This window comes from Dichotomopilus funicola (assembly GCF_033296635.1).
Source record: "Dichotomopilus funicola strain CBS 141.50 unplaced genomic scaffold C8A04scaffold_27, whole genome shotgun sequence".
Taxonomy (NCBI): domain Eukaryota; kingdom Fungi; phylum Ascomycota; class Sordariomycetes; order Sordariales; family Chaetomiaceae; genus Dichotomopilus; species Dichotomopilus funicola.
The window spans coordinates 38,684-53,874 of NW_026944048.1; the positions used below are offsets into that span (position 1 = coordinate 38,684).

The following is a 15,191-nucleotide window of genomic DNA, read 5'->3' on the forward strand; positions in this document are numbered from 1 at the left end:
CTGTTGCCCCAACCTTGAGGCTTGCCCCCTTGTTGTAGCGGCCCATACCCCCCTCCACCGTGAGACCGAGATCATCCAGTTCTTGAACTTCCCCAGGAATAGAGACGGCTGCCCATGTTTACCCGGGTAAACGGATCAGGTACCTTGTTGGACTGGGCGGAGACCCGACGCCTCGAAACCGTAGAGGCCCATACATCAGTAGCATCACTTCGCTCATGCTTCTCATGGGCCATTCCTATCCGTGTCTGCATCCGGGTTGTAGTTCGTCTCACCCAGCATCCCGCTGCCACCCCCCGCCTGTGCTGTCATCGCGTTTGGTGGTGTGGCCTGGGGTTGGTTCTGCACAGTGGGCCCCGTCGCCGAAGGGATGGGCGGTGCGACGGTGGGCGGGACAGGGGCATTCTGAGCGCGGGACGCGGCGTTGGCAGTGGCAGCGTGCAGGCGTTGGTCGAGCGCCCGTAGGGCGAGAGCCCTCCTGCGTTCAGCTTCGGCGCGCGCGCTCCCGGGCGCGCCGCGGTGCGAGAAGTTGTGGTGTGAGTGATGATCGCCGCGGGCGGCAGAGATGTCCGCCGCGCTGAACGGCACACACAGGCGCATGACCACCAACACGTTGAATACTTGCTCCGAGATGGTTGCGATAAGGGGTCGGATGGGGCCAGGGAAGAATTCCGCGATGGCAAAGGTTTCGCTGGCGTCGCCGCGGAGGGAGCTCGTTTGCGAAGTGTCAAGGTCTGGGAAGGCGACCTTGTAAAATCGGAGGTAAGTCCAGCTGACGAGGAACCCGTAGATGGCGAGCAGGAACGAAGCGGCCGTGAGCATTGGTGTGAGGCAGAGGAGGGTAACGAGGATGATGTAGAGGAGCGGGAAACGGGGCACGCGCAGTGAGAGAAGGCCCCGGAAGAGCGTCACGGTATGCGCCGGAACGAGTTGGCTAAAGGCGACGAGGAACGAGATTTGGAGGGGGATGGTACCAGCGATGGTCATGAGTCTGTTTGGGAACACCGGCGAGTTAGCATACCCCTTCTAATAGACAGACTCGAACGACAAGGCGGTGGAAGACGGGCGACATACGTCCATCCCTCATTACGCGTCAAGGCGAAGAAGAAGATCGAAGTTACGAAACACAGCCCATTGGGGACTAGGGAAGTGATGAGGAGGAACTTCGCAAACTCCCGCGAGGACCAGGCCCGTTCCAGATAGCGACCACCATTGTAGAGAGTAGCGCAGGCGATAGACAAGGTAAAAACGTTGCTCTCGACTAGTGTCGCCGAAAGGAAGGTCCACGGATAGACCAACGAAAGCTGCGGGACGAGGTTGAGGTAAGGGATGACTATTTCGGAATTGGCCGTCCACTGGCGGTATCGGATGGCTGCGCTCAGCACCGACTGTACACCCAGCACGATCAGAACGATTCGGGTGACTGGTGGGATGTTTATTCGGGGCGGCATGGCGGGCGGGAGGCGGGGTGTATCAGTTCACAGGTCGGCGCCCTCGAGATCATGAAGCTGTCTCTCCTGGTTGCAAGCCGGGACCTGTGTTCTCGGCATTTGGGGCACGGGCCTGGCCTGGGCACCAGCCGAACTTTGCCCGATCCGGCCTCCTCCACAAGAGTACATCAAGCCTGAGGGTTAGGGTAAGTTAACGTTATTTTCAATTGGGCACGCCGACCGTGTTGCTGTGAGCAACCGTCCAAAAAGCCCTGTAATACGTCTTGAAACCTCATGCCAGTGACACATGGTTATATCTTCGATTCATGATTAGTCCTCACCTAAAACCTCTGACGTTGATTCCGTGATCTGGAGTGCATGGTCTCTCAATATCTAATACATTTCCCATCACATTTTATGTCCATAATGTCACCAATCACACCCCGGCCCTCGTCCCCGACCTGGCCACCACCTGCAGCCCCACGACAATGATGACCTGGAGGCACAAAGTTAGCTCAAAGTAGGATAGAATCGCCTTGAGGATAGCCGGAAATTCCTCCGATCCGGTAGGGAACGAAAGCCTTCAAGATCCACATCACTCAACGATCTCCGGCCGTCGCTGCTAAACGCCGCCGTAGGCGCGGGCGCAACCCACAGGTATAGACCAGTAACTGTGCTCGGCACGATATAACTTACTTCACAGAAAAAGCAGCTGCCAGTTCCACCGGTCAGTTTGTGGCTTGCGAGGTGTATCCTCTAACTAAACTTTCAATTGCGGCTTTCCGTTACCCGGCGAGCTTTCAAATGGAGAACATTGTCCGTGACCTGTTGTTCACCAGTCACATCGCAGAGCCCTTCCCTACGACCCGACCTGCCGACGTTCTGGGCAGATCAACACTAATGCTGCGACGGGGCTCCCTGTGTTCCCACATTTTCCAGGCGTCACCAACCTTCCATCCAGCCTACCTAGTTGCCCAATGACCTTACGCCGAGGGGCTGGCACTCTGTTTTTCAAAGACGGCACTGCCTAATCGTAGTTATATCATTGCCTTGGTCGTTCGGTTGACTTGTGATGCTTCCCATTCCCCAACCCGCACATGCATCATGGAAGAAGACACTTTTTTTCGCATTCAGCTTCTTCTCGACCCCAAATGTCCGAGCCCGCGTTGGGTCAACACCCCTGAAACATAAGCACCGAGCCGGGCCCTGGGTGTGGCCCCAGCAGCCGTTGCTGATTGGGCAAAATACCCAGGTCATTTCATGGAAGGACGGCAGTGTTTCTTTTCGTTGTTTCCCGACCCTTGAGCGACCTTCCGCTCATGTTACCCCGCAGCCGCTCAGCCCTGAGGCCTCGCAGCACACCAAACCGAGAACACCGCACCGACAGGGGCATGGACTTGGGACGCCGAGTCGCGCGCCTTGTTCGTGTCTCTGGGAAAGGAGATGACCACCCTCCCCCATGGCCGTGAGCTATTTTACGCAGTAATTTTGACGTTTATTCAACGGGCGATGTTTCTCGGGAGTTGACATACGCTAGTTTATCCACCCCGTCGAGCCTATCTAGCCAGCACAGCAGGTGCTCGCGCAAGCCCCTCGAGATCTCGTGGGGCGGATGCCAGATCCGTGTGGAGGGATCCGCTTCCCGAGATTGACGACACCAGTGCGCGTACCGTACACTACTGTGTAATTTCAATACCGACCTTCCATCTCACCCCCACAGGTGTCACGGCTCTGAAGAGATTGGAACACCTCCAACGGAAGATTGATTTGTTGGCATGAGCACATCGTATTTCGCTCGTCTACCACGTGCGTAATTGCTGGCAGCGCTGTTTGTAATTACTGTCGCCAGATGCCGCAACACTGAATTTGGTGGTCCGATTTTGTAGGTGCCAATTTGAGGATCACGACATTGGTCGAGTGGCTAAAACATGGAGTGTGCATGTTGATGCAAGGCAACGTAGAACGGTGCGTCTTGTGGCGGTAATTAACGGTAAGCCAGTTCTTGCTTGGCTGCAAATGTCTACTCGTCAGTATCGGTTAGCAAATGGAAAATGAGGAGAATTGCTTCCCTCCCTCTTCAACCATTTTGTCCTCCCGTCCACTGAACAGTAGGGTTACTGCGGCTCAGATCATTCCAGTAAAAGACTGTGGTTGAGGCGAGGTGTTTCAAAATCAGGCGTCGCCACCAAGCCTAGGGTGTCTGTCATCGGTCGGACCGTGTAGGACGACGTCTACAACTAATAGTTTCTTGTGACGAAATCTAACACGCTACGTCGATTGTCGAGGAAGCCGGCTGCCCGCCGCCCCCCCTCCCCCTCCCCTAGTTGCGTCGTCGAGAAGATTTTCCGGACACAGAACTGGAACTCTCCCCATCAACATTGACGGCGATGCCAACCTGGAGGGTTGCTGGAACCAGCCCGGGAACGTAGGACACAGTAACCTCCTCTATGGTGGCGGCTGTGACAAACCGGTGCAAGTTGAGGTCGGCGTCCTGGGCTTCATTCAAGTGGGACAGCACAGACTTAGCGTCTGTGTTCCATAGGAGCCGGTAGCGCGGCTTTGAGCACGCATTTGTCCAATTCTGAACAAGTATGACTGTAGAGGGCAGATTATCGTTGAAGATGAGCTTCGGTAAGCTCTTGTCTTACGCAAAGCGACTGCGACAAAGTATCTGATCGTCTAGAAAGATGTCCGGCCAGTCATTTTCGGTGGCACGGGTGGTAAACAGCAGAGAAAGAAGGTCTAGCTTCGGGCCGGCAAGAGAAAATAGTTACACTTGATATGACTAAACGACGAAGAGAAGAATCCAGATGGATCAAACCGCAGAATTTTGATGGGACGTTGGGGGGGGGGGTTGTCGTGAAACTTTAGTGGAATCGTTCTGCCGTGGTGCTGCGGAGACAGGGAAAGACGCGGTGCATTTTGTTGGTAGGAGGATGGGCTCTCGACTTATTTCAGAGCCTCATTCACGTGTATAATCCAGTTTATATATTTTTTTCTCGGTTTGATAATTTTGAGTCTGGCGCAAATGGCCTTGTGTATTGTGTCTTTCCGGGCTGCTTCCTTGGTTGGATACCCTTTTTGGAATGGCATCCATCTCATCATCGACGAAGGGGTTGCTGACCCGCGATCGATTGTTCTCCCCTGCCACGCAGCACCACCCCGCGGGGCTGGCCGTTTGATCTTTTTTTTGCCTCAGGGTACTGCTCAAAGTGGCTTAGGGTGTCGTGTCGCACATCCTGGCCGTTCGCCTAAAAAAGCGGCAGGGACCACTTGGCTGGCGGGTGGGACCCATGCCTCGCGCTTGACAAACCCGCACACTGGCTGGCCCGTGGCCCGAACGCTGCCAATCTCAAATCTCGACCTGGCGCTTTCGAGGTTGCTTTTCATCCCTCAACACCAAATTCAAGCCCAAAATCGCGCCGCCAACGCCTCGCCCGCCGATTGAGCGCCCATCGACGCGCCCATCCACCGCTATTGACAAAATTGATCAACGGATTGTGTCTCCCCTCGCCCTTTGTTGCCGACCATCGGCGTGCCGACAATGAAGGAGCTACTTGACACGGATCGGGTCAATTTCCTGGTCTGGAGGTTTGTCACCCGCGCTCCCGTTCTGAGTCGTAATTCGAAAAGGCGCGCTTCTCGAGGCAGCCCGATTGCTGACATTGGTTGTGTGTGCCTTCCCGCTGGGCATTAGATACCTCCTCGAATCCAGTATGTGTGCACCGCCATGGCCGGCTCGCTGGGAGCGAGCTGGCCGCCCGTTGATTTTTTTTCTTTTAAAACCTGCTCCTCCAGTTTCCGTCATTGCTTCCTGCGCGTGTTGCAACAGCACGAGCCGAAACTGATTTTGACCGCTGCAGATTATCGAGAGACGGCTGCCAAGCTGCAAAAGGAGTGGAGGGTGCATCAACCTCACAGACAGTTTGACTTTGCACCGCACGTGAACACCTATGCCCTGGTGTCGCTCCTGAACAAGGGTCTCATTTATGAAGACTATCAGAGGCAATTTGCGGTCGCCCATGAGGTATGGTATTGATTCTGCGGCCATCAAGACCGTTTCTACTTCTACCTTTTTCTTCCGCTCACTTTTGGGCCACTCTTTCGTTCCTGTTGGGGCTGCAGCCTGCATGGGAGCTAGGGGTGGGCGGTTGGCAAATGTGTTTGGCCGCTGGTTTGGCGGCGGTGTCTCGGCCTCAGCTGGTAGACAGGAGGAGACGCTAGTGCCGGCAGACTAACATTTTCTTGCAGACAACCCGCGACGGACCGGCACCTGTCGAGACGGGTGTGAAGGGAGTATTTGGGCCACTAAGATTCCAGCCCGAAGTGGCCGACGAAGATGAGGAGGACGACGAGGAATCTGAGGTGGACGCAGAGGCCGAGGAAATCGAAAACCCACGAAAGCGGACGGTCGAGCGGCAGCACCACCGCGAATTGTCGCATGGGTCCCCCGCAAAGAGACCGCGGCTCAGCAACGGCTTCGAGAATGGGCCCGATTCGGCAGCCACGCCAATGGACCTTGACCACCACGGCCACCCCCAACCAGAAAATAACCACGCTTACCCGTCACCGCTCGAGGGCGAGCAGGCCGAGTCCCCACTCCTGCGCACTGAAGGCCCGTCGCGCGGCACCCAAGTTGAAAAGGTGCGAGACCTGACACAGGGCACCATGTTTCTGCGCCTGGGCGCCGAATCTGCAGAGGCGACAGAGGCCCCCGAAAACCCTCTCGTGCTTCTATGCGAGTGGAACCCTCGGGACCCATCCCTCTTGGCGACGGCTGGCACAGACGCGCTAGCCTGCATTTGGACGCTTCCTGGTGGACCCGCTGCCCCGGTCACTGAGCTTGGTCACGTGGATACTACCAGTCGATCATCGATGAATATCGTTGAGGACGATCTGCCCAAAAGTGCGACGGTCTCGGCAATGGCATGGAGCTCGAGCGGTGATTTCATTGCTCTTGGCACCGAGCTTGGTCTAAAGTCGCGTGTCAGCATCTGTTCGGCCGATGGAACCAGCCTGCAGCGTTTCGACGGACTCGACTCACCCGTCACCAACCTTTGCTGGAGCCCTAACAACAGCTTTCTCCTCGCCATCAGTCCGGAGGTGAGCAGTGGGCCCTCTAAAACGTCCACCTTGATCCACATTTCGTCTCCCTCGATGGTGAACTCGATATCGCATATCCTCGACCACGACCTCCGCGCGTACAGCCTAGACGCAGCGTGGATCAGCGAGACCGAGTTCCTGCTTTGTGGTGGCGATTTGTTGACTTCCTTCCGCTGCACCGGGCAAGGTATCGTACAAGGGCAAAAGTTTGAAACCGCAAAAGACGAGCGCTTCAGCCTCGTCGAGTTTGACTGGAGGTCTAAACTAGTTGCTACGGCTAGCGACAAGGGTTACATCGACGTGAGTTTCTATCACGGGGTAGCTGCTAGTATCACCAGTCTGCAGCGGCTAATCATTCTTTCTCCATAGGTGTGGGATGAAGCTGGCCACCGTCGCTCGATTCCCGCTCACGATGGCGGTGTTGCTAGCCTCAAATGGCAGCCGTTACAGGCCGACCCAGCCGGGGATGAAAGACTCTTGGTGTCTGGGGGTGAAGATGGTGCTGTTTTGGTGTGGAATGTTCGCAGCCCAGAGAACAAGCCCAAATACTCCATCACCATGCCGCCGCCACTCGCAGTCCATAACCTCTCCATGAGTCCCGATGGAGCGCTCATCGCCGTGGCCACACACGACAGAGTGCTAATTTGGAAAATTGGCGATCATGCCACCCCAATGGCCAGCTGGGTGCCACAATCGGGTTGGCAGAGCCCTAGTAGCTCTAGCACCGATAACGATGAAGCGATCCCTTGTCTCGGGTGGGACTCGGAGGGCCAACGCCTAGTCTACGGCTTGGAAAACAAGGTAAGTACCGGAGGCCTTGGCTCTTCCGTTCAACCGCTAATAAAATCAAGCTTGCCGTCATCAGCCTTCAAGAACAGGAAAGGTGATCCGACGACGATGCCATGTTAAACACGAGGCGCTTGCGTTGATCACCTTACCACTCATCACGAAGAAGCCTACCCGAAGAAAGCTACATAACGAAGTGTCATATTGTGGGTTCCGTCCCACCACTGAAAGCAGACTGATGAGTTCCGGCGGTGACGCTTCGTGGCATGATGCGCCACTCATAGCCAGACGAGATACCATCATGTCGGGTCTGGAAAGATGATGGATGATGGACCAGTATCAACGACGCCGCCAGAATTGTGGCGGTTGTCGCGATGACCGGCGATAGCAACTTCTCGGCGGTTACACACCATTTGGCGGCCGTCAGCGACGAGGAGCATGGGCTCAGCGGCCGTCTTCTCAACGGCGGGTATAGTCGTCAGCCCCGGCTAGCCGTAGGGCTCAATCGCCCACTGACAAATTCCAACGCAGATTTGTTGAAGTCACGACAAGAATTCAACTCGGATGATGTTGGGAAGTTGCAATCTGTGGCCTGAGATATACTCGGCTTGCCAAGTTGTAGGGAATACCATGGAACGGGTTTGTCATCGTCGAAAAACCGGTTCCCTATTGCGAATTATCTTAGGCTGGGGGGAAGCACATGTCTGCGAAAACACAAAATATCCCGGCTTCGGTTGGTGGTCAGGAGGGGTACAATGTGTATTTAGGCGTTGAATACGCCACGGCGGAAAAGCAGAGCATTTGCCTGGGGCCGCTACTTGATGCATTTGTTTTTAGAGCGATGTATTTTGTTTCTCTATCACCTCTCCGAGGCACAGGAGTTGGGAGGGGGCGGCGTGGGGTACATATGCGCTATCTCAGCTATGGACTTTGAACAAGGTACTTCCGGACTATAACTCTCCCTAGGGGTGACGTTTTGTTTATGCGTTTTTGTTCGGGGCCAGATAATTATCCCCATCAACAGGTCCCATGTCAGCCTTTTCTTATTCGACCACCGTTGCTCACCATTAGGGACACAATATTGGGCCAACAACACAAACCAGCCCAAGCATATTATAAAAGTTTTGTTCGAGATAAATTTTACGATTTGTTTTGAGTAATTAATGCGAGCATATATATCATGATCCATGGCCTTATGCATAACACCCGCCCGCCTTGTGTTAATTTTTCAAACCCAAAACGCCAATGCTAGAAGCCAACTTGCCACGCCGACCCGTTACCATACCACCCTAGCACTATTGACTAAGAGAATCCCGGGCAGAAAAGGGGAGAGAAAAAAAACATATTAGACAGCACTCCTCGCATCCCGATCAACCCTCGGCACACCGGCATTCGCCAAGCTCTCCCTGACACTCTTCTCATTCTCCTCATCGTCCCCCTCCGAAGACGAAGCCGTTCCGGGAGGAGCCGGCGCGGGTGCCGTGGGCGCATACGAACTGCGCGCGCGAATGCGATGTCCATACATCCAAAACACAATGGGGATTGGCACCAACACAGCCGCCACGCAGCCCAGCAGGGTAGATGCCCACTGGATGCCCAGGCCCTGGAACATGTACCGCGAGAAGAGCGGGAAACCGGCACCCGCAAGCGACCGCAGGAAAGTGTTGGCCGCGATGGCGGACGCCGCGAACATGAGGTAGGCGTCGACTAGGTAGTTGAGAGCCTGCAGGAAGATGGATGCGAGACCGAAGCCGGTCAGGAGGCCGGAGAGCGTCGGCACGATCCAGTGTACCTGGCCGGTGTACCCGGACCAGCCGAACCAGAAAAGCCCCCCCGCGAAGGCCACACCGCCGGCAATGACGCTGGGTAGTCGCCATTCTGGGACGGGCACGCCGTTGTTGGCAGCGAGTTTGCGTTGGTACCAGGGTTGTTGGAGCAGCACGACGATGCCGGCGATGACTTGGCCGGTGACCATGCCGAGGAAGGTGAGGCCGGCTACGCCGGGGGTCATGTGGTAGACGCCTTGGAAGACGAAGGGGTAGGCAGTCAGGAAGAGGTAGAGGAGGCCGTAGATGAAGGCCATGTAGAGGGAGAGCAGGAAGACGATGGGTTCGGTGAAGAGCAGGCGCATGGGGCGGGAGAAGTTCTTGGTAACGAGCTCGCGCAGGTCGATTTCGATTTCTTCTTGCTTCGCGTGGATGCCCCAGTTGAGGGTGCGGCGGCGGAGCTCAGCGGCTTTGCCGACGAGGATCGTGGGCGGGTAGGTCTCGCGCAGGAAGAAGAGGTCGAGGATGAAGGCGAGGGCGCCCATGAAGGTGACGATCCACGAGGTCCAGCGCCAGCCCAGGGTGGGCGCGGTGACGATGAAGCCACCGATGAAGGGGGCTAGGAGCGGGCCGGTGAAGACGGTCATAGAGAAGACGGTGATAGCGATGCCGCGGGTGCGGTTGTCGAACATATCGGAGAAGACGGCAGCGACGACGGCTAGTGGGCAGGCGCCGAAGAACCCAGCGAAGAAGCGCGTGATGAGTACTGTTTGCAAGTCCTTGGCAACGGCGTTGGCGATGTTGAAGATAGTGAAGCCGAACATGGAGAGGACCAGCGGCAGGCGCCGGCCCTTGAGCTCAGATAGAGGCGCCCAAAGGGTTGGGCCCGTCGCGAACCCGATCACGTACAGCGAGACGCCGAGTAAAGAGACCTCAGAAGATACACCGAACTCGACACCTACCGCCACAGTTGCGGATGAGAAGATGCTCGAGCCGAAGGAGGCGGTCATGGTAGTAAATCCTAGCATGATGGCCGTCAGGAGCCTATGGATTGTTAATTTCTGTTCCAAAACTTCCAATATCATTGGGTTTACGGAATAAAGGGGAGACTCACTTCTTCTTGAACGCCCAGTTCTGCGCATGTAGCGGGTCGTCAGGTCCATCAAACTCAACCACATAATCGTCCTGGTTCGGTAGCAGCGGTGGGTACGGTTTCCCAGCGCCAAACCCTGGCAATGGCCTCTTCCAGTCCTTGCTCTTGACATCTCGCCCGACCGTCCCGCTATGCTGGCTGCGCGCCGTCTGGATCCGGCTCAACTCCGTTTGGTGACGGTCCAAGTCCCGCTGGGTATCGATGCGGTCCAGTTCGGAGCCGAGCCCGAGTCCTCCTGACCCTGCTACGGCCCCGGATGCCCGGTGGTAGGAAGACGCATCAAGGGAAGAGGAGGACGAGGTTGAGACGGATGATATCGAGACCACCCGTTCGATTTCCTCGCTGCGGCGAGGGTGGGCAACGGCCTGTTCCTCGATCGCCTCGAGGGCGCGGTCGGCGTCGTTTAACACCATGGGGACCGTGTGTTATGTGTTTCTCTCTGGTCCGTGGGTGGGTAGAGGCGAGGGCTGTTGTTGGGGGTCGTTGGTGTGTAAGTCGAGGGAGAGTTGATGTGTTGTGGGTCAAGAATAAAAGCCCTTGTTGTATTAACCCAAAAAAATAGGAATGGTAAATAGAACGACAACGTTCTGTTCGATTCCACAGGTTCGTCCCGTATATATGTGTTCGTGCGTGTTGAGCTGTTGAGATTCGTGTCGTCTAAAAGTGGTGATGAAATTCGCCTCCCACAAGGGCGATGGGAAGGGGGAACTCGCTCCCTAATAAACAAGATGGATCTACACATCCCGGATACATTCCCGACCGACGTGAATCATGGATTCTACTAGCGGGCAGACAAGACTTTCTCCGAAGTGTCCACCTTGGACGGTTTTCCGTGGGCTCCATGGTTCCATGACCGTCGATACCCATGTTTGTGCCAAGTTGTGACCCCTCGGCCCGCCAAAGTTGCCCCCCTGAGACGCCTTTTCGGCGGTGCCCGAGGACCCGTTCGGCGGTTGCATGATGCGGCCTCGGCATTCGCGCTTTTTCACACCGGGGCAGGTTGTTGGCTTCAGGTTTGTTGATTACCAATGCCGAGTCATTGGAAAGCAAACGTTACCCCTTCAGCTTTCTACATAGCACTGTCAGTAACTAGTGTATCTGTTAAACCCGTGAACGCTATCCACTTTGTAAATGTGATGCGATTTTCAGGGCCGTTGACAACGGGCCACAGCATGCCGACACTCCGGGCGGGTTGAAGTCGCTGGGCGCCCCGCTTGGGGGGCAAACTTCTCCTCTGTCGGTTTCACCCGGATACGGCACTGACTTTTGTTCAGAGTTTTTAACAATCGACAATTTCCTTCAGATTCACCAGCCCCCCCAGCTGAAGGAGGGTCTCACGGGTCTTAAGATCCGTTCATCTCCGCCAAGCGAATACCGACCGCCCTAGACCGATTCTTCATGAGAGCCCAACGGTGAAGTTCAAGTGGCATATGGGCGCCAACCTGAAGTTGAAACCTACAAGGCGATCGCAAAATACTGTATCATAAATCCATACGCAGGATGTTGCAGGGCATCCGAATGTACGAGATGCATCCGTACCTTGTCAGCCGCGTGGTCATTACTCACCATTTGTCTCGCTTTGGAATCCCGTTGATTTGGCAATCGTGAATACCTAACGGAGGGCTTTCTGGAACATCGGGAACGGGATTCGGCACTAAACTACTGCGTTCGGGTCCAACGAAGGAAAAAAAGCACGACCGCCTTAAGTCCGGTCCTTGACGTAATCCACACCGGAAGGCGCAGCCAAACGGAAATGGAACCACTGGAGCGCATTCGAGGCATGCCATCGCCCTACAATTGGCCAATCAAACACCCGGGGTGATCTGCCGTTAGGGGCTCGTCCCGCTGTGAGTCTCGAAGCCTCCGGGGATGTCTTGGACCGCGGCGTGTCCGGGATTGAGCCGAGCTATCATTTCAAGTTGGGAAATTTCTTCTTTCTTGAAAAGGAACCCCTCCGACCGACATCCCTTTTCTCAGCTTCGCGGCCCAACGCCGCTAGTCAAAGTAACGCCGGACCCAACAGTCTAGGCGACCGAATTCTTTCGTTTCTTGTTAAATTTTTGTTTCGCTTAGCCGCGAATTGCCGCTGTTGCCCGAGGGTACCCCTAGTCTGTCTGTTAACGGTTGTGCAGCCACAATTGAGCATGGGCGATGGTGCCTCGGTACGTTGTTCCAACAGTTGCGCAGGAGAAACCTTTTCGCCGGGCAAGGATATCCTGATGTTTGTTATCACCGATACGTGGGGCTTGTCGGGATGCTCGGTCTCGGGTGTCGACACCGTCCCGGACATCAACGGGTAGTCCACTTTGCGCAAGGGATGTACGTACACTCGCAGTGTGCAGTGTCCCGGCTTGGTCGTTGCATTGTTAGTATATTTTATTCTTGAACCCCAGTATGTCACCGCACCCCCCAGCGATCATCCTCCAACAGACTAGCCGCCTCCTCGAGGCTGAGCCCGGCCGTCTCGGGATAAAACGTCCAGACCAGCCCATACCCAGCGGCACATATCCCTGCGTACAACACAAACGTCCAAGATGGCGTAAGCGCGTCCATGAGTAGCAAAAAGGTGAGCCCAATGACAAAGTTGGCGCCCCAGTTGGTCGCCGTGGCGATGCCGCTACCCAGCGAACGCACGTTGAGCGCGAATAGCTCGCTCTGCATCCACGGCACGTTACCGAGTCCCAAAGCGTATCCGGCTACGTACACCATGATGCTGGCCAGGATGGTGAGTGCGGCGCCCCGCGCGGGAGGGGGTTCGGTGTCGCCGTCGGTACTGCTGGCGATTGAGTCGCTGTTTGCGAGCGTGATGAAGGAGAAGCCGTAGGCTGCGAGGAGCAGGCCGCCCATCATAAACGGAATCGACCAGAGCAGTATGCGCCGTCTTCCAATGCGGTCAATCAGGAAGAGGGCCACAAGAGTAAAGGCAAAGTTGGTGACGGCCACGACCAGCGACGTGAGTGTGGGGATCGAGAAACCGAGCATAGTGAAGATGGTGGCCGAGAAGTACATGAGCGAGTTCTGTGTTCGGTTCCGTTAGCACTTGATTTACGGGTTCAAAGACCTTTGGGGAGGTAGGTGGTGGCCTACAAATCCACATAATTGCTGCAGCCCTTGCAGTAGACAGGCAATTGCTAGAGCCCTGCGGTTTCTCTTGACCCTGAACAACTCCTCGGCCGAATCCAGCCACGCCGCCTTCCCGGCCCCGCGTAACCTCCTCGCCTCATCCTCCTCTCTAACCTCCACCTCAATCCCTTTTATGGTCACATCTACCTCCCTCTTCCGCCCCAGACCACTCCCTCCAACGACACGTTCCACAACCCTTCTAGCTTCCTCACCTCTGCCCACCATCACCAACCACCTCGGCGTCTCAGGCATAGCTAGCATCACGACTACTTGCACAATCGCCGGTAGCGCACCCAACCCAACCATCCACCGCCACCCCACATTCTCACCTCCCCCGCTCCCATCTTCACTACTTCCTAGTTCCCCAAGTCCCCAACCGGCCACATACGCCACGACCTGCCCAAGCGTGATAAAAATCACATTCATCGTCACTAACCGCCCTCTCAACCCAGCCGGCGCAGTCTCGGCCACATACAGCGGCGCCACAAAACTCGCTGCTCCCACTGCCATACCCACCACCGCTCGCCCTACCACCATCGTGCCTACATTGTTGCTCACCGCCTGGAGCAAGGCCCCTGCAATGAAGAGCGCGTCGGCGAACAGGATAACACGCTTGCGGCCCAGGCGGTCGGCGAGGTAGGAGGAGAAGGGAGAAATGAGGAGGGCGAGGAGGGACGTGGAGGAGGTGATGATGGATTTGTCGAGGGAGCTGAGAGGAAGGGGGTGGGTCAGGGCGGTGCCGACGGTGACCAGGGTCGAGGAGATTACGCCGGTATCGTCTGGATCGAGGGGACGGAGTTAGTCAGGTGTGAGGTGAGAGTGTTCATAATTCTAAATTGGGAATGGGACATACAGCCGAATAGAAGGCCCGAGATGCCGGCGCACACGGTGAGGAGGTAGATGAAGAGCGTGGGTGAGGAATTGCTGGGCGTTGTGGGATCCGCGGTGGTGTTATCGTCATCATCATTGTTGCCAGCTACCGCCGTGTGGTTATAATCGCCGTACTCGACATCGTCGCTGACATCGTGGTCACCTTCCGGCGAGGAGTGCCGTGAGATCAACGGCTCTTGGGCGCTACTCATTGTCGCCGTCAGGGCATCGCTTGCTTAGTCGATCGTTGTCGGTTTCGGTGGTTCTATGGCAGATAACGCATCGCTCTTTAAACTCTTATCCACCTTAAATCAATAGTACTTCCCGCGCCGTCTTCGCAATTCGTACGTCACACAATCACCGGATCGTTGCGTTGTTGAGTGGTGGATACCTACGGTAGTTCGAGGAGGTTGTTCGGAGCGCAGCACATGACGTCGGAGTCCCGGCGTCTGCCAGCGACCGACCCTTGTAAAGATCCACCGTGAGCCGCCAAACAACCCGGCTCAAATGTGCCTCGGGCTGCTCCCTAACCGCACAAGTGCGCTGGAATCTGCAGGGCGACAGGGGTACGCAGCGGACAGCTCAATTGAAACATCGCCTGAGCGAGGGGTGCAGCGCTCGGATCAGGGGTGTTTCAAAGACGACACTTGTTGTCGATGCCATGTTGCCGAAGACACTTGACGCCTCGAAGAGTTAAACTCCCACAGCCGGCCCGTCTCCTGACACTCACGGAAACATTGTTTCCTAGGTTTTCCTTTTCCTCTTCGTTTCCTACAAATACGAGACTCTACTTGTTATCCTTATTTACTTGATTGACTATTACTTATTTCGACGACGTAATCGCATAATCCGACGATCCTCTCGCCGCATACGTAAACACCACCATTCATCGCACCTGTCGCATCCGTCGCACCTTCGCAACTCGAGACCTCCACGATCCGAATATTATCGCATCCTTTTCAC

The 15,191-nt window shown here is 55.9% G+C and overlaps 4 protein-coding genes across 4 annotated transcripts; 1 reads left to right on the top strand and 3 right to left on the bottom strand.

Annotated features, from left to right (window-relative positions):
- Positions 1-222: 222 nt before the first annotated feature.
- Positions 223-1,448, bottom strand: C8A04DRAFT_28160 (eukaryotic integral membrane protein-domain-containing protein; the record flags this gene model as incomplete). Its single annotated transcript, XM_062780545.1, has 2 exons — positions 223-988; positions 1,072-1,448. 2 exons carry the CDS (start codon positions 1,446-1,448, stop codon positions 223-225), a joined length of 1,143 nt encoding a protein of 380 aa, XP_062637417.1.
- A 3,523-nt stretch (positions 1,449-4,971) lies between these two features.
- On the top strand, positions 4,972-7,417 carry C8A04DRAFT_28161 (WD40-repeat-containing domain protein; the record flags this gene model as incomplete). The annotated part of the gene is made up of 6 exons (XM_062780546.1): positions 4,972-5,018; positions 5,125-5,141; positions 5,291-5,454; positions 5,679-6,830; positions 6,900-7,331; positions 7,382-7,417. 6 exons carry the CDS (start codon positions 4,972-4,974, stop codon positions 7,415-7,417), a joined length of 1,848 nt encoding a protein of 615 aa, XP_062637418.1.
- Positions 7,418-8,661: 1,244 nt separating this feature from the next.
- On the bottom strand, positions 8,662-10,648 carry C8A04DRAFT_11793 (major facilitator superfamily domain-containing protein; the record flags this gene model as incomplete). Its single annotated transcript, XM_062777093.1, has 2 exons — positions 8,662-10,126; positions 10,197-10,648. 2 exons carry the CDS (start codon positions 10,646-10,648, stop codon positions 8,662-8,664), a joined length of 1,917 nt encoding a protein of 638 aa, XP_062637419.1.
- A 1,984-nt stretch (positions 10,649-12,632) lies between these two features.
- On the bottom strand, positions 12,633-14,440 carry C8A04DRAFT_28164 (Myo-inositol transporter 2; the record flags this gene model as incomplete). Its single annotated transcript, XM_062780547.1, has 3 exons — positions 12,633-13,253; positions 13,323-14,137; positions 14,212-14,440. The coding sequence occupies 3 exons, from the start codon at positions 14,438-14,440 to the stop codon at positions 12,633-12,635; spliced, it is 1,665 nt and encodes a 554-aa protein (XP_062637420.1).
- Positions 14,441-15,191: the final 751 nt, after the last annotated feature.